Here is a 20,810-nt window from a genome sequence, read left to right as displayed (position 1 = left end):
CAAAAACGTTTTTAATTTTAAAAAATATTTATGGATAGGCAACAGAAAACACGATACAACACAATAAAGTGCAAGGGTCAAACATGAGGAAAACACTGTAGATTAGGTAGATAACAGCGATACAAAAGTTTTAGTAAAGTTTTTTCACATTGCAAGAATCCAGATATACGTCTCATGTTTCAGAAACGTCGTCATATTCTTAAAGCATTTCTAATTGTTTACAGTAAATTCACATCACAGGACGTGCAATATATCTTTAATTAACTTAAGGTAGTCCTGATATATAAAAACCTCTCTAGTAGTGTCTGGACATAAGGACTAGGAGGGAAAGCCTTTTGTAAAGAATCAAATAGTTATCTACAGTCTACAAAATCAACAGTAAAGACTGTACACTAACATGTACATTCAAAAAAGTTAAATTACATAGTTGGGATTGCAAGGTTAATTTAACAGATGCTAAATCCCTTTCCCAGTCCCATGAAGTCCTGCACAGCGACCGAAGATAAACACAATCACAAGCACACAACATGTGGTTGTGTGCACAAACACACACAGAGTTCAGATTAAAGAACAAAGAAATGATAGAAATGAATATATACTGTTTTGGTATTGTTGGAGAGGAGCACCAAGATGATGCTCAACAGCGGGAGAATTCCACTGATGATGCGATCGATCTCTGTCTCACAGAGGGTCTTCACAGTGGGGGGCCCCTCTTCTAACTCAGTAAACAGAAGCACGGCTCCACCATGGAAGTATCCGGTGTGATGTTTTTCTATTGGCAGGCTGTAACTCGCTCTTTCCTTGACAGTTGATCAACACACAACCGGTCTGACCGGCTGTTTGGGAGGAGGTGAGAGTTGAACACGTACTCCTCCTCCTCCTCCTCCTCCTCCTCCTCCTCCTCCTCCTCCTCCTCCTCCTCTGATTCCTGAAGCTTCCGGCCTCATCGCACTCCTGTCTAGCTCATGAGGCCACCAATCAGCTGCGACTCTGTGCTGTGCTTGTTAAAGTCCTTCCGTCCATCCGTCCCATGTTCCACCCGACCTGTCCGTCTGTCTGTCGGCCAGCTCAGACCACTTGCTTGGACTCCCACGCCTGGAAAATAAATCACGAGCAAAATGAGCGGGGGTAGAGATGCTTGCCAACATTCACACGCACACACACACACACACAGCACTCGCACACACACTCAGCCACACACCCACCCCCTCCTCCACCCACCTTGGCCTTCTGCATGACGGTGCCGCGGCCGGACGTGGCATAGCAGGACGGGGGCCGCTTGCGGAGCTCGGAGGCTGAGTTGACGGGAACGCTCTCAGTGTAGACCTTCTCTACCTTCCTGCCCTGGGCCTACACACACACACACACACACACACACACACACACACACACACACACACACACACACACACACACACACACACACACACACACACACACACACACACACACACACACACACGCACACACACATGAACACACTCATGAGGCTGAGGAAACATCAGAGACGACCAAACTGTTGACCACAAACTAGAGCCCGACCCATTTATCGGCGGGCCGATATTACCGGCCGATATTAGGCGTTTTCCAAACTATCGGCATCGGCATTTATAATGACAGATTAATTAATATTTTAAAAAATATATAGATATTATTTTTTGGGGTTATTGTGTTTTTGTTCAAAGGACTTTGTGTGTCATATCTTAAGTTTGTATTTTTAGACATTTTATTTACCAGAACTTTAATATATTTTGATGTTCTTTTCTGTTGTGACAATAAAACAATAAATAAATAAAGTTTATTTTTAAACTGCAATACCTTATTATTTTAGCGAGGCCTCATAATTAACTAGAAATAACCAATGTTAGGGAAATCTCTATGTTTTGTTAGGCGTTTCTGGAATTTCTTTTTTATGTATCGTATCGGCCTTAAAAATCCTTTATCGGTCGGGCTCTACCACAAACTTCTTCTAAATCCGAGCAGAGGAACCTCAATGGGTACTTTCCTTTATATTATTAGGATCGATCTTCAGGTATCTTCAGCATTATGGTGCCGTGACAGTGTGGATCGAGAATAGATAATAGAATGATAACAGTTGAATTAATAACCATGGTTACATTATGTTTAGAGTGCACTGTGCATGCTGAAGCTAAATTTATAATGAGAAGATTAATAGGAGCGATAATGGAAAAAAGGAGAGGCTATTTGTCTGGGGCTCCTTCATGCATAATTCATCCCCCATCAATATCATCGGAGAGCGTAGCCACACACACCACAGAGCTGGTCTGGTCCCAGTGGCTCACCTTGATGCTGTTCCTGCTGTCAGTGGGCGGGCCTAGTGCCCCGCCAGCCAATGACTTCTTTAGGTTCTCCTTCACCTCCGTCAGTCTGAGCTCTAGCTCCACCCTCTCTTCTTCTCTCTCTTTACAGACCACCTCCAGCTGGGCCAGGCGCTGCTCCCCCCGGAGGTCTGTACACACACACACACACACACACAGACACACACAGAGACACACACCCAAGGTCAGACCGGGATCTATACGTCCGGAGACAGCGGCGCTGGGATTGCTCCTCACTTGCTCCGCTCCTCAGCTGCTCCTTCACCTCCCTCCTCTCCTGGCGGACGGACAGCAGGGTGTGCTTCAGCTGCTCCTTCTCCTCCTCCAGCTCCTCCTTCTGCCTCAGGTACCGCCTGGCGTCCTCCTCCGCCCGTGTCTTCCCGTAACGACCGTACTGGTTCACGTCTGGAAAACCACTCAGCGCTTGAGAACCCGTCGCCCCTGCCCTCGAGCAAGGCACTCGACCCTAACCCTAACACTCACAGGAAGTGGTCTGTTCCCGTCATTAAACAAGACCTCCAGACCTTGACGTGGCTTTAGAGAGCCAGGGAGTGTGGCCATCACGGAGAGACTAACTAACATGCGGGACGTCCACGTGAGAAATAGATACTGCAATAAACAGGTAAGGGGTGAATACTGACTGGAGGCGTGTCTCTTCACGGCCGCCTGCTGTTCCGTCCTATCAGAGCCTCTGCTGGAGAAGGAGGCGTGGCGTCTCACCTGGCCTGGTTTGGCCTCCACTGCCCCATCCTGCCCGGGAGTATATATATATTATACATACATACATACATACATATATATATACACACACACATACATATACATGGACATACATAGATTATATTCACAAACATTACCCTAAAACTCAAACTGTTAGCTTAGGATGTTGTCGTATGTGGCTGAAAGTGATTACAAATACAGAAGGAAGATGCAGGCTGTGTTTGGGTGGCCGGGCTGGAGGTCCAAAGCTGTTCTGATATTATTCTTGATATGTGGTGATCATCATTAATGACGGAATGTTCAGCCAACAGTAACAGCTGTTGGCAGCAGCAGAGTGAAGCTGTCATGTCATGGCGTTCACCCAGCATCATTTAGAAGTGTACCAGTGTATTATAGTGTGGATTACTTTTAAGGGAGTATGAGGTATTTACACCTTCAGCAACTGATGCTTTCATTGTTATTCCTGCGTTGGGAATTAAACCAATTTCAGCTTTATGATCACAAAAATGTATTGTCTCACCAGAATACTTTCGTAGACCTCGTCATACATTCTGGAGTCGACTGAATTGCTGCTAGAGGAAATTGTGCCTGTTTTAGCCCACCTGTCGGACACAGACAGACAGACAGACAGACAGACCTTAATAAACAAACCAAGGGAATCAAAATCATTGAGGCTGAGGGGGTGAGTAGAGGCAGAATGAGAGGCTGAGTGGAGGCTGAATGAGGGGGTGAGTAGAGGCTGATGAGGGGGTGAGTAGAGGGCTGAATGAGGGGGTGAGTAGAGGCTGAATGAGAGGGTGAGTAGAGGCTGAATGAGGGGGTGAGTAGAGGCTGAATGAGAGGGTGAGTAGAGGCTGAATGAGGGGGTGAGTAGAGGCTGAATGAGAGGGTGAGTAGAGGGCTGAATGAGGGGGTGAGTAGAGGCTGAATGAGGGGGTGAGTAGAGGGCTGAATGAGGGGGTGAGGGTAGAGGCTGAATGAGGGGGGTGAGTAGAGGCTGAATGAGGGGGTGAGTGGAGGCTGAATGAGGGGGTGAGTAGAGGCTGAATGAGAGGGTGAGTAGAGGCTGAATAAGGGGACGAGTTGAGGCTGAATGAGGGGTTGAGTTGGGGTATAATGAGAGGGTGAGCTGAGGGAGAATGAGGGGTGAGTAGAGGTAGAATGAGAGGGTGGGTTGCGGTAGAATGAGAGGGTGAGTTGAGGTAGAATGAGAGGGTGAGTTGAGGTAGAATGAGAGGGTGAGTTGAGGTAGAATGAGAGGGTGAGTTGAGGCAGAGAGGGTGCAGACTGACTGGAAGGAGTTCCTGGCAGCGTGTTGGATGTCGCTGAGCGTCTCCACGTCTATGTAGTCGTAGTGCAGCTCCTCTGGCAGAGTGCTGCAGCCCGTCTTCGCCAGCAATACACCCAGCCAGCGCCCCAGATCCTCCCAGCAGCTAGCCTGGTGCACACACACACACACACACACACACACACACACACACACACACACACACACACACACACACACCACACACACACACACACACACACACACACACACACACACACACACACCACACACACACACACACACACACACACACACACACACACACACACACAATCTATTTCAACTCGGAAAACCACTTTCCCTGAATCCAGCACAGGGACGACACTATACAGGCCATACATTGTGTTCTATATGTTATGTAGCTGTGTATGTAGTCCTGTACAGAGAACATTATTACCATACAGGCCATACATTGTGTTCTATATGAATGTTATGTGGGTTGTTTCGTACCTCCAGTGCCAGCAGCTCCTTGCCGGCCTGCAGCACACGGAAGGAGAAGGGGTGCTTGGGCCCCAGGCCCCCGGGGACCACCTCGGCCCCCACAAGAGGCACCGCGATGACGGGGGGGCGGGTGTCCCCCGGGTCCCGTTGCAGGTACAGGGTCCCCCCACGCAGAACACACCAGCGCTCCTTCCAGGCTCCGCCCACACACACGCTCAGGTAGCCTGCACACACTCAGCATCGTTTAGTCATGTCTTCCAGGCTCAGGGTCCACTCAGCATCGTTTAGTCATGTCTTCCAGGCTCAGGGTCCACTCAGCATCGTTTAGTCATGTCTTCCAGGCTCAGGGTCCACTCAGCATCGTTTAGTCATGTCTTCCAGGCTCAGGGTACACTCAGCATCGTTTAGTCATGTCTTCCAGGCTCAGGGTACACTCAGCATCGTTTAGTCATGTCTTCCAGGCTCAGGGTCCACTCAGCATCGTTTAGTCATGTCTTCCAGGTTCACGGTCAAGTCACCATCATTCAGTCATTCATTATTTTGGTATGAAGTCACCAATAAAATTAACAAAGTGCACACGTGTTCAGATTATCATCATGCATTGCTAGCATTTTGAAAAACCTAAATATATTTCTGTCAAACATCTTAAACCTGCACTATATCTGGTTCTCGTTGGCACCCTCTGGTGGCTTGGGTTGCTGCGACATTTGTAGATGTATCAATTTCAGTGTCTTTTGAGATTTTCCGACATTGGGTGGGGCAAAAGTAGCCTGGTCCTACCAGACTCTCGTACTGGACCTACTCATTTCACAAACGTTAACTCACTTGAAGGCGGTTGTCTGTTGTAGTTTAAAACTATTGGATCTGCCCAGTGCCACTCTGGATCTGCCATAATCAATCGCTAACGTTTGGCCGGGAATCACGTTGCGCGCAGGCTGTAAACAAACCAAACACCGTGCGTGAAGATGTCCGTCAACGAGAGCTGACTTTAACGTCATTGATCTCAGCCACTCCCTCTGTTCGCTGATTGGACGCAGAAAATTTAGACGGAGAAAACCCACTAACATACCGCATACCCAGACCTAGTACTGAGGGAAATTCAAATTGAGCAGAAGTACTTAGGCGGGCGGAACCAGGCTAGGGCAAAAGTGGATGAGAAAAAAAGATTTATAGCGAAACTTTCAAATTCTTTTACTATATAATGATTTAAAAAACTGCAGTAGAAAAGTGTAGTTCAGATTAAATAGATTTGTATGATTATATACTGTCTACAAAAGGAAGGTCAGAGGTCAGGTAGAAATTGCACTATGATACTATTGGGTATTCATCAATCTGCGATATCATCAATGAGCCATTCTTGACTGAAATGGTTGCGCTCACCGGTGCAAGTGTTGTCTTGGTTATCAGACGAGGAGGGTGGGTCTCCTGGCAAGGGGGGCTTCCGTTTGGAGAAGCTGATGATGCGGTTGATTTTCTTCATGGATCCCGTGAGCTCAGACAGTGGTCCCCGTTTTCCCCGGCCTTTAAAAACAAATTCAAGTTGGTACATTTTAGAAACAATACAATACAAAAAATAAAAGCCTACATTTTATTTTTAACCCATGAATGGTGAAGGCCTTGTCTACACAAGTGTTTCCTCTCTTCAAAACCTGAACGGTCAGACGAGAGAGGAAAGCCACATGGTTCCTGGTAAATTACTGGGATAACCTTTCAGCACTGCCAGGGAGTTTCCCTACTCACACAGCTATGTTCTGGAAGATTTCCGTACTGCACCCTTTAACACATGGCATAGCAATGCTGGAATGGAAAGGGCCAAGGGGCCGTCCAGTAGAGGGGGCTACTGCAACACATTCATCGATTCACCGCCGTAAAACTCACAGACTGAGAGGACCTCGCTCATTTTGATTTCAGCCATTCTATGAAAAGGCTATAGATATCATCGATATTGTGAGCGAATGACCAGAAACGCATTGGAACGTTAAGATAAACAGCCAACGATTCATAGATGTTGGAGCATTGTGATTGGTTTGCTGGCTTGACGTGAAAGCATCTTGTGTGACAGACATAACCCTTTATGCTTCTCCCGGCAATGTGACTGCTTTAATGCCCAACACAACCGTGCGTGACCTGGAAATGTTACTAGATCGTCGACAGGCAAATTACTGGTGCAGATTTCCAGGGAATTTATCCCTGTTCCCATTCACACATGACCCCATGAATGACATCATCTGGAACTTTGCAGGGAAAGAGTGCATTTGGGAAAGGGCCCGTAGACATCAGTTGTCAACCAACACTGGAATTGTGTGAGAGACAGGCTGACATCCCCTCAGACCTCACTGGGCGTCAACAATCCGCGATGCAATGGCGCGTTTGTTTTGTCTAAAACATTGCCGTACTAGCTTACGGTTCTATTATCCGAGTCCTTATCGCTGCATTTCTATTATTGAACTCGATTTGCCGCATCATCCAAAGCGATGTCCACTGGTAGACCGCGGCCCCTCAGTTCCTGCCCCTTCTCAGAGACTGTGCCTCAGATACACACCTGAACCTGTACAGGCCTGTACATATCAAACAGAGATCTCTCGTGAGCTCCTTGTGTGAACGGCCTGAGGCGGCTGGGAGTGTAATGGGCCTTGCAATGTAAACAGCGGAATTTGGAATCTATAATCAAATAAAAACAAAAAAAATCAGTTTATGTCTTAATATTTCTCTCAAACAAACATGATCGAGACATTTTGTTCACGAAGGTTGTTGCCCCAAATACGTCTCATAATGACATTGTTCACATAAGCATACGCTATATAGTAGTATAGAAGTATAGAAGAGGCAATCAAGGATACATGATGAACACTCCAAGTAACAGCTGTAGACACTGGGTTACGATCTACGGTGTGTACTTCAGGTCACCTCCAGGTGCAGCACGCCACGCCCAGTCTACTTCCTGTGATGTCCGCACAATGGCAGGAAGAACACAGGAAGGATACTCTATCGGCGCTGCCTCACTTCCTGTGTCCGGCAAACTGTCCCGTGTTAAGCTGGGTTCAGGGTCCCGCTGTCCGTAAACAGTGTGTGAAAGCACAGAGAACATCTCCATGTTCGCCTTTGACCCACCTCGCTGTCATCTGTTATTCCACCCTTCCAGGCCTCATCCTTTCTGTGTTTCTACGCTCTGTGTGTATTTTTTTTTGTGCGCACTGAAACGTGTCTGTGTTTGTATGCTTTGGTCCTTTACTCTGAGTTTGTTCTTTACCGTGAGTTGAATCACAGTGTTTCATATTTGATTGGTGATTGAGGTTTGTGCTGTGATGCGTTGACCCATGAAGATGAGATCCAGGCTCAGCCAGTCCATTAGGGCTGGTGTGTTAGTGGGGGCCCAGGTGGGAGTGTACCCCAAACAACAGTGTCCTGCATGGAGCCAACCCGTAGGACCACAGCCCTGTCACAACCTTCGCCCGATTGGGGTTTGAACCAGGGCCCTCTCATGTAACCCACGCCCCCCACCAGGTTTAACAGAGGAATCTTACTTAGCGTGTCGCCGTCCCTCCCGGGGGCCAGGGGGTCCCCTGGGGGCCCGCTATCCGAGTCGGAGGCCCCTTTGTCCGTCACTCGCATCTGGTCGGAGGGAACAGAGAACAACAGCGTTGACCCTCTTCCTCCAGATTACAGGAAGAGGAGGAGGAGGAGGAGGAGGAGGAGGAGGAGGAGGAGGAGGAGGAGGAGGAGGAGAAGAAGAAGAAGAAGAAGAAGAAGAAGAAGAAGAAGAAGAAGAAGAAGAAGAAGAAGAAGAAGAAGAAGAAGAAGAAGAAGAAGAAGAAGAAGAAGAAGAAGAAGAAGAAGAAGAAGAAGAAGAAGAAGAAGAAGAAGAAGAAGAAGAAGAAGAAGAAGAAAAGAGAAGCTGGAAAGGAAAGGAGGTGGGGGGGGGCTACACAGACCGACAAACAGACAGAAAGATTGATCGATGTATAGACGGATAGAAAGAGAGAGGGACAGATGGGAGGCGAGACTCGGGTTGACGACCTCCCATGGACAGACTCCACCCTGGTAGTGATTTAGAATACACTCTCCTGCAAAACGTACACACACCCACCTTATCGAGCTCCATCTTCCTCTGGATGATGGGGGACGGGGCTCCTTCATGGGACTCTGTGTTGCTGTTCACGCTGCTGGCGTCCTGGACCACCTGAAGGGCGGAGGGGAGCAACGCTGACCACCACATCATTCCATACCAGGGTTGTTGTTTTAAACTGCAGCCTCCCTGTGCCAGTGTATCGCCAGCCTTCGGTCGGTTATATGGACGTCGTATTCTAATTCTATAATGTAGCTGTACTGTGTGTTGACGATCACACGTAGTATATGTCTGTAAATATGTTTGTGAATATATGTCTGTAAATATGTCAGTAAATATATGTCTGCATATATATATATATGCCTGCATAGACATGTCTCTGTGAGTCTCATGTTCCTGCTCAGTTCCTTCACAACCCTGTTCAACCCTCCTCCCTCACGGCCTGTGAGTGAGGAGGCTCTCAGCCCGAGCGGATCACGGGCCCCCTGCTCACACACTGAACACACAGGGGCCTTGAAGAGTGCTACGGGGCGTTATGCGGTGTTCCCTCAGGGGGTGGCAGGGGGCGGTACCTTGAGCCAGCGCTGGGCCTGCTCCTTGCTCTGCACGGCCAGCACGAGGGCCTCGCCGCCAGGCAGGGAGAAGCGCAGCTCGTGCCTCTTCTTGCGGCCCTCCTTGGGGACGTAGATGACGTTGCAGAGGTTCAGCGGGAGCTCCGTGTTCGGGGTGCTGTCCTTGATGCTCTTGTAACACTGTCCGTTGAGGGGGAGCAGGGAGGGTGGAGGGGGCGACGAGTACACAGAGATAAGACCAGGTGAACTAGGTCAGATCAACGCATTTTCAACCATAAAGCCCAAAGCACGCCACAGTGGCGGGCAAATCTAAATAATCCTTTTGGATTTTACACGAAGTGACTGAGACATACAGCCCGTTACACGGGAGCTCGTTGGCCTGCTCCGTTAAAACAATCATTCTTTCGTTTTTTGGGTCATGCTCCCACACAATTCATTCTTTCTGTGGTTTGGGCTTAAGACTGAATAATAAGACGGATTGAATATACACATAACTATTTTAAGATAAGATTTGGGTGCACAAGCTTTCTAGCTTTGATTTATTGGACTGTTCCTCTGGAGGCTGAGTAAGTCCCCTCTGACCAGCGCAGTAGATATTGTGTGCATGGGAAGTGAGACCATTCATCACCCTTGTGCTCGATGGCAAAGGAGAAAGGACATCCTAAACGATGAAGGGTAGTCAGTGGCATTGCAGAGAAAACACAATGGCCTCTTCTTAGGCGATAAGAATAAACAGACATCCGCCCGTTCTTCATATCCTAGTAAAGTGAACCATGCATCCGCGTCTGCGATCTATAAAGAACCTCTTACATTTGTCCAGCTTCCCAGACCCTTCAAAACAACACACCTTTGTGTTTCATTTCCTTTACGCTGTGATACTTGCAGATGGACATCTTGTCCATCTTCCTGGGCTGCATCTCCCTGCCTACCTGCAGCTTGTTGTCCCTGACGACGGCCAGCTGCTTGGTCCACTGGCCGAAGCGCTTCTTGCGTAACAAGAAGGCGCAGATGCGGCAGTCCCGGACCGACCCGTTGGAGGGGTCCTCGGCGGCCCACGTCCCGGCCTGGTCCCGCCCCTTTGCCTCCTCGTCCTCTTCCTCGTAGGACTCGTACGAGCTGCTGACCGCGTCAGAGTCGTTGTCTGGGCGGAGACAAAGAGGATTCATTGGGCGTTATTACACGCTATTATTAGTGGTGTGAACAACAGACAAAGTTACTGCTTCAGGTGTCGCCTCACTCTGGCCAGGTCACATTCTTTCTAGCGGCCGTTCAGCTCAGAGAACCCACTGCAGGACTTTATATCAGCCAGAAGTGGCCTCCTGGGCTCGCTCTACTTCCAGTTCCTGGTTCAGATGTTTCCCTGGTAACCTCAGCCTCCTCGGTATTCCTAATGATCTCCCCTGTGCCAATCAGTGAGATGTGCTCACCAGTGTGATTCTCTATTTAACTCTTCAGGTTTTGTATCTGTTTGTTCCTGCATTCTTCCGTCTTTGTGTTTTGCCCACAGGCCTGATTCATTGATCATGTCTGTTTGTCAGTGAATTGGAATCATTTCTCCATTTGTTATCACTTCTGCCAGTGCTGCACTCTCCGTACACCAATCAGGACTCTCCGAGGTCTGGGTGGGGGAGCAGGAGGCTTGGGGTCCGGGTGGGGGAGGAGGAGGCTAGGGGGTCTGGGTGGTGGTCGGGGTGGGGGACCAGGAGGCTGGGGTCTGGGTGGGGGTCTGGGTGGGGGACCAGGAGGCTGGGGTCTGGGTGGGGGTCTGGGTGGGGGACCAGGAGGCTGGGGTCTGGGTGGGGTTTCTGGGTAGGGGAGGAGGAGGCTGGGGTCTGGGTGGGGGAGGAGGAGGCTAGGGGGTCTGGGTGGTGGTCGGGGTGGGGGACCAGGAGGCTGGGGTCTGGGTGGGGGTCGGGGTGGGGGACCAGGAGGCTGGGGTCTGGGTGGGGGTCGGGGTGGGGGACCAGGAGGCTGGGGTCTGGGTGGGGGTCGGGATGGGGGACCAGGAGGCTGTGGTCTGGGTGGGGGTCGGGGTGGGGGATCAGGAGGCTGGGGTCTGGGTGGGGGAGGAGGAGGGGGAGGCAGACTCACAGGAGTTCTTGGGGGGCCCGTTGAGCCTGGTGCTGGGGTAGTTATCGTCAGCGTCCTCATAGTACGCGTCCTCCACACAGTAACCAGAGCCTGGAGGGACGGGGGAGACACAGACCACTGTGAGGGACGGAGTGGGTGAGGGGGAGGCAGAGGGGGAGGGAGAGGGAGAGGGAGAAGAGAAAGAGAGAGAGAGAGTAGGAGAGTAGGAGAGTAAGAGAGAGAGAGACAAAGAGTGGGAGAGAGAGACAGACAGACAGACAGACAGACAGACAGACAGACAGACAGACAGACAGACAGACAGACAGACAGACAGACAGACAGAGAGACAGGGAGACAGAGACAGAGAGATTGTGTGTACTGACTGTGTGTCCCTGGGCCTAGGTACTGTTCAGGGGGAACAGCTTCTTCATAGTAGTCATCAGCAACTGGCGTGGCCGGCCGAGGAGGTAGTGTGGTCAGCCGTGGAGGGGGCGTGACCAGCCGTGGAGGGGGCGTGGTCAGCCGTGGAGGGGGCGTGGTCAGCCGTGGAGGGGGCGTGGACGTGGGTATCTAGGGAACCAATCACAATCCAAAATCAAAACTCAGGATAATTAATATATAGATTTAGATATCTAGATATATATAGAGAGAGAGGCAGAGAGAGATTACCGATTTGATGAGGATAGTTTTCTCCTCTTCTTTCTGCTCCACAGGAGACGCACTGAGCATGTGCAAATCACAGTCTGCAGGATAGGCGATGGGAACAAAGTTGATGTATAAATATATATATATATATATATATATATATATATATATATATATATATTAAGTAGATGTAGATCAGGGTTAATAAACTATAAGTAATACTTTGAGTAATAGTAGCCAAATGTTATTGTCAAGGTATTTTAATCACTGAGCCACTGCATATGAGTCACAGAACGTGTGCTCCCACTGTTAAGAGAACCATTGTAATTAAGTCATTATAAAGTCATAAAGCATTAATTGGTTTGTTGGTTCAAAGCATTTAATCCAGCAGGGCCAGAAGTCTTCTCCCAACAGGAAGAACAAAACCAGGGGTCTCTATCAAACATACCAGAGGTCCGTCCTCCCCCCCCCCCCCCCCCCCCCCTCGCAGCCAATCACATGGCTGCCTTGGGAATTCTGAGGAACTTGTTAACCGAATGTTTGACCCAATTTCTTGCAAAGCTCACAAGCTTAGGAACAAACCCAGAGATATGGAAAGGCGTGGCTGGAGCCTACTCACCAAAATCATCAAAGAGGGACTCGACAAAGCTTGTGCCGTTGCCATAGAGACAGCTGTTCATGTAGAGGTCTGACCCATTCCCTAAACAAGAGAAGAAAGATTGAGGTGGAAGCTAGTCTGATTACCTCCAAAACATCAACGATAAACAACTGGATTATCGAACAATGCAATGCAAGTTTTCCCACCAAAAGAGGAAATGCTTTGGAGCAGGATCTGAATTTTGAAAAGTTTGTTTCACTAGTAGTGACATTGAAAATATACATGTCTATATGCGCATGTTTGTTTGAAAACAAACTAACCAACTGTTTCACATCTTGCATGCAGCTTTTAACTAAGACACTCTAAGCACTGCATAAACTGCAAATGATTTTAAGAGTGAAAACATGCTGATAATACTTGTATTGTCAAGAACAACACAATCAATTATTAAACTCATGTTCAAAAAGAGATGATATAATACACCAACGACATAATATAATTTGTAATCTTGAATATTGAATCTTCCAATGAAGAATAAGATAAATGGTATGAATATATTATGGTTATGGTTAATGATTATTTATTGTATTTATTAAATGTTAATACTTTGTTACAGACCAATTGATATGTATGTTTACTGTAATCTACACAAACACCTGTACAACACACAGAACAATCCTCTCACCCACATTAACCAGCATTTGACTAAATATCATTACTCCAGCACAGCTCACATCTCCTGCTGTATAAAAAGGCTCTCACACACAACATATAATCCCCTTGATTAGCCAGGGATTGTCCAAGCTGCTCTCTGTCTGGTTGTGCACCCAACCAGCCAGCAGTAGCCTTCCTAACTGGATCAAGTTAATCATTAGAGGTTTAGTCAGTAGACGAACGCTGCAGGAGCTAGAGCTGGCCCCATAGCCACCATTTGAGACTCTATGTACACAATCCACCAGTACAATGTGTACCTGGGGGGGGGGGGGGGGGGGGGGAAGGGCACCACGCCTGGTGGGTGGGCACCACGGGGGGGGGGGGGGGGAGTGAACACCGCACCTGGTGTTCACCGTCCCCCAGGCACACACATGTCCACTGGTACGGTGTGTATCTGAGGGGCAGCTCGGGGAACGTCTGGTGTCCCCCCCCCCCCCCCCCCCCCCCCACGCCATCCATGTCCTTCTTGGTTAGACCTTAGACCTTCTTGATCCTCTTAGCTCTACATCTCATTACCGCTCCAGTCACTCTCTCACTGAAGGGACACCGGCTGGAAACCTCTTCGCTGCTCCCTTGAGCAGTGTTGACAGTTGGAGTCTGAGTAGTTGTAGTTTGTGTTGTTGTATAAAGCCTATAACGTGTTGATGTGTGTGTGTAAATGTCTGGCTGCAGCACCAGAGTGGTCTGGTTAAACGGTGAGAGCGAGCCTCTCTTGAGCTGCTAAACCGTGTCGTACCAGGGGCCTCCTAACATCAGCGCTGTAAGTGTGTGTACGCTTGGTGGTTAAGGTTTATGCTGCTGTCGCTCTTCGGTGGTTTATACCAGGGAAATGGGAGTCCCGGGAATACCCGTCCAAGTCATCGTCTGTTTCCCGAGAAATATAATAACGGAAACAGGGGACAACCTCATTTATTTTTCCATCTAGAACATACTGGAATAGGCCTGTGTTCTCAACACAGCTGTGTTGAGCTGACAGTGTGCTGTAATTAACAAACTCAAAGCATCTTGTAGATCGCTACTGTGGCTCTATATTTAACGCACTATATTGATGATGAAATGCTGGAGTGAAAGATATGGAAATGTTCCATTTACTTTGAGGGATGATTGACGTCACTGTGACAGAAGGCTTGCAGCAGCAGCCTTTGCTCAAAGAATATGAAATCTGTGTCTTGATTGACTTTGACAACTGCAAATTATTGGCTTCAACGGATTTAGTTTGTTTACAAGATGAGGAATTGTGAAATCTCCCTTCCTTCAGGCTGTTCTCAGCAGACAGATCCCAGGCAATCAACCTGTCACATAATATTCCTCACAGCTACAGTGCAGTACAAGCTGTATGCAAATTCTCTTTCATGTTCATTCTAATTGCAATTCTGATGTCGATTCGAATGAACGCCGTTCTTTTGCTTTAAAAATCATTAATGACACCAAATATATATATAGATACGCTGAAGGCTGCTGGTTGGGATCCCTCAGGTTTATGCATATTCCTCCTTGCTGCAGGCAGTGTTGTTGAAATAAGACCAATGGGTTTCGCCTGTAGCCAGCCACAATCCTTTAAATAATCTTGTAATCTTCACTCAGCAAAGGAGGCCACCGACTGTGTCCACCCCCCCCCCCCCCCGTTTTCCCGCCTTTGATCAAATTAAAATTCAAAACATAAACAATAATAAGTACATATAAACCCAGTCCACCCCAACTAATCTGTTTGACATCCCCCTGTCTTCATTTCCTGTGCCTTTGACATCACAGGAAGAGGCGTGGCGGGTCCCCCTACCTGTGGGCTGCACCGTCTCCAGAATGCTCCTCACCGAGACCATCTTGTCGGCGGTGGCGGGGCTGACCTTCTCCGTGTCCAGCATCTTCAGCAGGAGGCCCAGCTCGCTGACCAGCCGCTCCACGGCCACTGAGAGGAGCACACACACAGGGTGGTGATCAGAAGGTCCACAGGCCGCCGTGGGGGCTCCTCAGGCCAGGGCTCCTCCTGGTCCCATGACAAGCACTGTACTGTGTGTGTGTGTGTGTGTGTGTGTGTGTGTGTGTGTGTGTGTGTGTGTGTGTGTGTGTGTGTGTGTGTGTGTGTGTGTGTGTGTGTGTGTGTGTGTGTGTGTGTGTCAGCGCAACACAGGGTATCAACACACACATACACATACACACACACACACACACACACACACACACACACACACACACACACACACACACACACACACATTAACACACACACAGACAAGCACACACAAACATACATAAACACAGACAAAAACACACACACATACATCCCCCCACACATACACAGACACAGACACACAAACTAGGGTTTTTTATTTCAGAGGGTAAAGAGGACACAGTGAGTTTGGAACTCCTGCTTGCTTAGCGCCTGTTCCAACAGCTGAGCAGAAGCGTTCAACAACACAGATATTTAACGTATGACTTTATCTCTCCCAGCAGCCCTACCAGTTGGTCTCAGTGACTGTCTGCCAGTGTTTCCTGTCCTCTGTGAAGGCGCGGGTTTGAGAAACTATCTTGTTCAACTCTGCCCCCCCCCCCCCCATTTTGGGTCTGTGTGTGTGAGCGTGTTTGTGTGCGTGTGTTAGACGCTAGAGTAGTGAATAATCGGATGGACATGTGTGTGTTTTTTATGTTCGTTGTGTCAGTGACCTTGAGACTGGCCCACTCCCTGGAACCCTCACACACACACACACACACACACACACACACACACACACACACACACACACACACACACACACACACACACACACACACACACACACACACACACACACACACACACACACACACACACACACACACACACACACACACACATCCTGCTTGCTCAGAGCTGACCAGTAGGGTGAGCAGGCTGGGGGGGTGGGGGGGGGGGGGGTCTTCAACAAGGGAAACGAGGCCACCTAAAGAGGAACATCCTGGTTAGATACCCTTCATGTGATAACAGTCATCCACCCTTTGCTCGATGTTTATCCTTGGAGAGGTGATTTGTTTTAACCAAGGAGGAGTAGGAAACGTGTTCAGTTGCAGATGTCTCTTCTACAGACACATTGCATGATGATTCATTCTGCTGTTGTACTTATATACTTTTTTTCAATGATAGAGATTTAATGACCATAAAATGGTCACCGGGTCAAAGTTGTATTAGTTGACATGTATCAGGTATTTTCTGCCGTCACATCGCTCTGTTCCTATCACCCAGTGCGTCAAGCCTAAGATAAATACATTTGTTTATATTTATTTCATATATATCTGTGTCCTGGCACCCAGTTCATCTCCTGCCAGTGTGCTGAAGATAAGCATCTGATGCCCAGAGACAAGAGAATAGACATTAAAATAAGATGGCAGGAAAATAGGATTATCTATATTATAAGCATATCAGTATAGCATATTGACATTATACTGTAAAGAGTTACACACCCAGCACAAAGAAGGCCAGCTTTTCTCTGTGAGTTTTTTAACATTCCTTCACTAAGATATAATCGTTGTTGCAGAAATACTTTGTGTGTCTACAAGAGAAAACAAGATCCAAGATCTGAGAAAAGAACACAAACAAACTGGAAATGAGAGGGAGCGAGAGAACGAGAGAGAGGAGCGACTTCTGAGGCTCGCTCGCCCATAAATATGAACGGAGCCCATTGTCTCCAGGAGGGCTGTGATTAGTGGCTCAACACGCTGTACACGACCAGTGACAAACAATGCTCTCCAAAACCTAAAGAAACACAGGAACTCACCACACACACTCATGTGCATCAACACATATGCACACACAAAGACACATGCACTCGCACATACACACAGGCAGACACACACACATGCACTCACACATACACACATGCACTCACATCGAAACACATGCACTCACACTCATAGACACACACACACACACACACACACATACTTGTACTTGCTCAGACCCTGCACACACAAACACACAAATGCACACAGTTCCACACGCACTCACTCACACTTCCACGCACTCACTCACACTTCCACACGCACGCACACACTTCCACACGCACGCACACACTTCCACATTGTGAGGGGTGTGGAAGCACAGCTGCATGGTCCACGTCCATTCTGTGTTAAAGGATACGTTCAGCAGCTGTGCTGTATGTGTGTGCATGTGCACGTGTGTTTGTGTAGGAGGCATGTGGTCTGTGTGTGTGGGTGCGTGTTTGTCAGTGTGCGTCTGTGCCTGTACAATGTGTCTGTGAATAGAATTGAATGGAAGCAGTTCCCAGGGGCCTGAAAACAATGCTGAAGGCTCAGAGTAACAGCAGTAAGTGTCTGTTGAAAAGCATGCTGGTGGTTCTGAGTGTGTGTGTGTGTGTGTGTGTGTGTGTGTGTGTGTGTGTGTGTGTGTGTGTGTGTGTGTGTGTGTGTGTGTGTGTGTGTGTGTGTGTGTGTGTGTGTGTGTGTGTGTGTCTGAGGGGGGGGGGGGTTCTGGAGTGGGGCTATGTGAGTGTGAGTGGGTTTATATGTGTTGGGTGTGTGAACGAGTTCTTCTGGCAGTGTCAGGCTCATCCAGCGCTGTAGGCGGACGCCTGGCCTACAGCCATAATGTAGGCATATTTGTGTGTAAGTGTGTGTGGTTTGTGTGTACGTGTGATTTGTGCGTGTGTGTGTGGTGTGCATGTTTGTACATGCAATTCACATCAACAGCTGTTGTTCCCTGTCCCTGAGTTTTTGACAGGAACTATTATTCTGCCCCGCACACACACACACACACACACACACACACACGCACTGGAGCGTCCCCATCATCAAGTCCAGTGTTGTTCAGTGTTGGTGTTCGTATGTCAGAGTTGGGGGGGGGGGGGGGGGTCTTCAGTAAAGACCTCCCTCCTGTTTTCCTCTCTCTCTCTCTCTCTCTCTCTCTCTCTCTCTCTCTCTCTCTCTCTCTCTCTCTCTCTCTCTCTCTCTCTCTCTCTCTCTCTCTCTCTCTCTCTCTCTCTCTCTCTCTCTCTCTCTCTCTCTCTCTCTCTCTGTTATATCTGTGAAGAAGCTCTCTGAAAAACAGAAGTCATGAGACCAGGGGTCATGCGACTCGTAATCATGAACTCATTCAGTCTGCTTGTGTGTGAGTGTTAGTGTCTGTGCGTGTGTGTGTGCGAGTGCATGTGTTTTTGAGGACAACACAACAGCGTCTCTTTGTGGTCCTGTTCGTCTCACAGTACACCACATCTCCTCCTGCCCGTAGGAGGACTAAGACATCCCCCGGGCCAGAGTCGGCCTTCATGTTGTTTCCCTAACGTCAACATCCCATCCCAGCCCCCCACAGGGCCACACCCCACCCAAACAAACTTTACAACTTCTGGACCGAACGCGAAAAAAAAACGGGCAAACTCCTTCATGGGTCGGCTGGATTTACTTCAACAACCCTGAACGGGTTGCTGACCGATGATACAAACTGTAGCAAGCTTTAAAACGTTTGAATACTCTTTGTTACTTGTTACTACGTTCTCACATGACTACGAACTACGAAGTCCTGCTCTGATGTGAGTTCTGCTCCGTCCAGATGAAGGAGTAGGCCTCAGTCTTGTTCTGCTCTCTGATCTCGACCACCACAGGCCTCCTCGTGTCCGCTCCAGCCCCAGAGGGGGAGTCTGGTACTCGCTCAGATGCCAAACCCCCCCCCCGTCATCTTCTTTATCCATCCATTTGAACTCTTCCAACCCCCCTCCTCCACCAACAGACAGTCACTTCTTCTCACCCAGAGGTCAGAGTTCACGTCCGTGCCAGACCCACTGAGACAAGAGTGCTACTTCACTTTGGCTGCTGCCGCTGCATCCCATAATAATTCGTCTTTTTCTCTGGCCAATCAACAGTGGCCGATGTCATGACTCGCCTGCGGTTCAACCGCCGGATTGAAGAGAAAAAGAAAAAAGTCTGGCTTCACCAAATAAGAGTTTCCTCTAAAAATAGCGTTGGCAGAGAATACAGGGAAGGGGGACATTCCTGTTTCTGTTTTCTGGCTGTTTTCGGACAATCTTTCAGTAGGCCTATCTAATCAGGGTATAACCTCAGAGACACACAGGCAGGAGGTATCTGAATACACACAGTACAGCAAAGTATGCCTCCTGCTATTTCAATTGATTGTATAAAAGGTTGATTTTTATAAACGCCCACATTCAATTATTGTTCAATAATTTGTATGATTAAATTCTCTATATCTATTAGCCTCAATTCAGGAATACGTTAATAGTAGGCCTATCTCTGTTTTAATCTGCATAATAATATCCCATGAGTGTGTGTTACAATGTTTTATTGTTCCTTATTCTAATGCGTGTTCCGCCGGGGCACGGTGACACACAGCGGGCATTCAGCGGCCCCCGCAGCCGCGGAGCTTCCGTCCAGCGGGCAGCCTCCAGCGGGGCGCTCGGTGGTGAGCATCAGGTTGCGTCACCCTGGAGGCGGCCTACCTGCGGAGCTCCTCCCCATTCACAACTCCTCTTGCGCTCTGCCTCTCACATGCACGCGCCGCAGACACGCGCGCACACGTCTAGGTGTATGACATCACTCTACCGCTACAGTTGACCCATGAGCAAGGCATACCTTTATAAAGTTTTCTCGAGGCACAAAGCACATATGTCATTACGAGCTCAGGGTATGTCTCCAGACTGGAACTTCGGATCGAGTTTGAGTCATAAAAAAAAGTAAAATACGAATATGGGATAAACTAATAAAGAAGATAATTCGATAGTGTACTCACCGTTCTGTCGTTTGGATTCCATTAAGTTAGTCAGTTAGTCCGGTCACTGAACACTGTCGTTTATTCGCTATAAAGATCCCGTGGACTGTGGAAGAAGCAGCTTAACAGCATTCCGACGCGAGGCGGGTTCGCCTTGTTTCCCGAACTGTCGTAGCCGACTTGGGCTGATCCGCTCAGTGCGGCCGCTCGAGAGACCGTGGTGGTTTGAATCGGCATCCTGAGCCCATATATGGATCGGCCCCTGGTCCTAGTGCGAGTAGAATGCACGTCGGAAACACGTCACCTCCCATGTTTTCCATCCGACAGTTCACACAAAGATGTAAACAATCAGAAATATATATTTTTTAAATATTAAGAATGATGACAACTGTTAATAAGCAGCTTTTGATTTATTCAACAGCAGAAATGTATATAGACAGAGAAAGGCCTACATGATGTGCAAAATAATACAAAACAAAAACTATTGAACTTTTTATTTTTCTGCCTACAATTTGAAAATGCATCATAGTTTAGGGAATTTAAACCAATCACAAGCACCCCTATAAACAGACAGACGTGTTGCAGACACAAGGTCTGAGCTCCAAA

General features: G+C 48.3%; 1 protein-coding gene across 1 annotated transcript; it reads right to left on the bottom strand.

Annotated features, from left to right (window-relative positions):
• Positions 1-910: 910 nt before the first annotated feature.
• Positions 911-20,434, bottom strand: LOC130385851 (actin filament-associated protein 1-like 1). The gene is made up of 19 exons (XM_056594582.1): positions 20,226-20,434; positions 15,273-15,401; positions 12,803-12,883; positions 12,208-12,281; positions 11,922-12,108; positions 11,560-11,649; positions 10,398-10,609; positions 9,469-9,648; positions 8,918-9,010; positions 8,355-8,442; positions 6,211-6,351; positions 4,840-5,054; positions 4,352-4,497; positions 3,580-3,661; positions 2,981-3,089; positions 2,577-2,744; positions 2,304-2,470; positions 1,222-1,350; positions 911-1,095 (listed from the first exon to the last, which is right to left on the bottom strand). Exons 1-19 carry the CDS (start codon positions 20,245-20,247, stop codon positions 1,069-1,071), a joined length of 2,340 nt encoding a protein of 779 aa, XP_056450557.1. The 5' UTR covers positions 20,248-20,434; the 3' UTR covers positions 911-1,068.
• Between the last annotated feature and the right edge of the window lie 376 nt (positions 20,435-20,810).

This window comes from Gadus chalcogrammus, chromosome 7, assembly GCF_026213295.1.
Source record: "Gadus chalcogrammus isolate NIFS_2021 chromosome 7, NIFS_Gcha_1.0, whole genome shotgun sequence".
Lineage (NCBI taxonomy): Eukaryota > Metazoa > Chordata > Actinopteri > Gadiformes > Gadidae > Gadus > Gadus chalcogrammus.
Note: the sequence above shows the minus strand (reverse complement) of the source record. Positions and strands in the feature narration are given on the sequence as shown.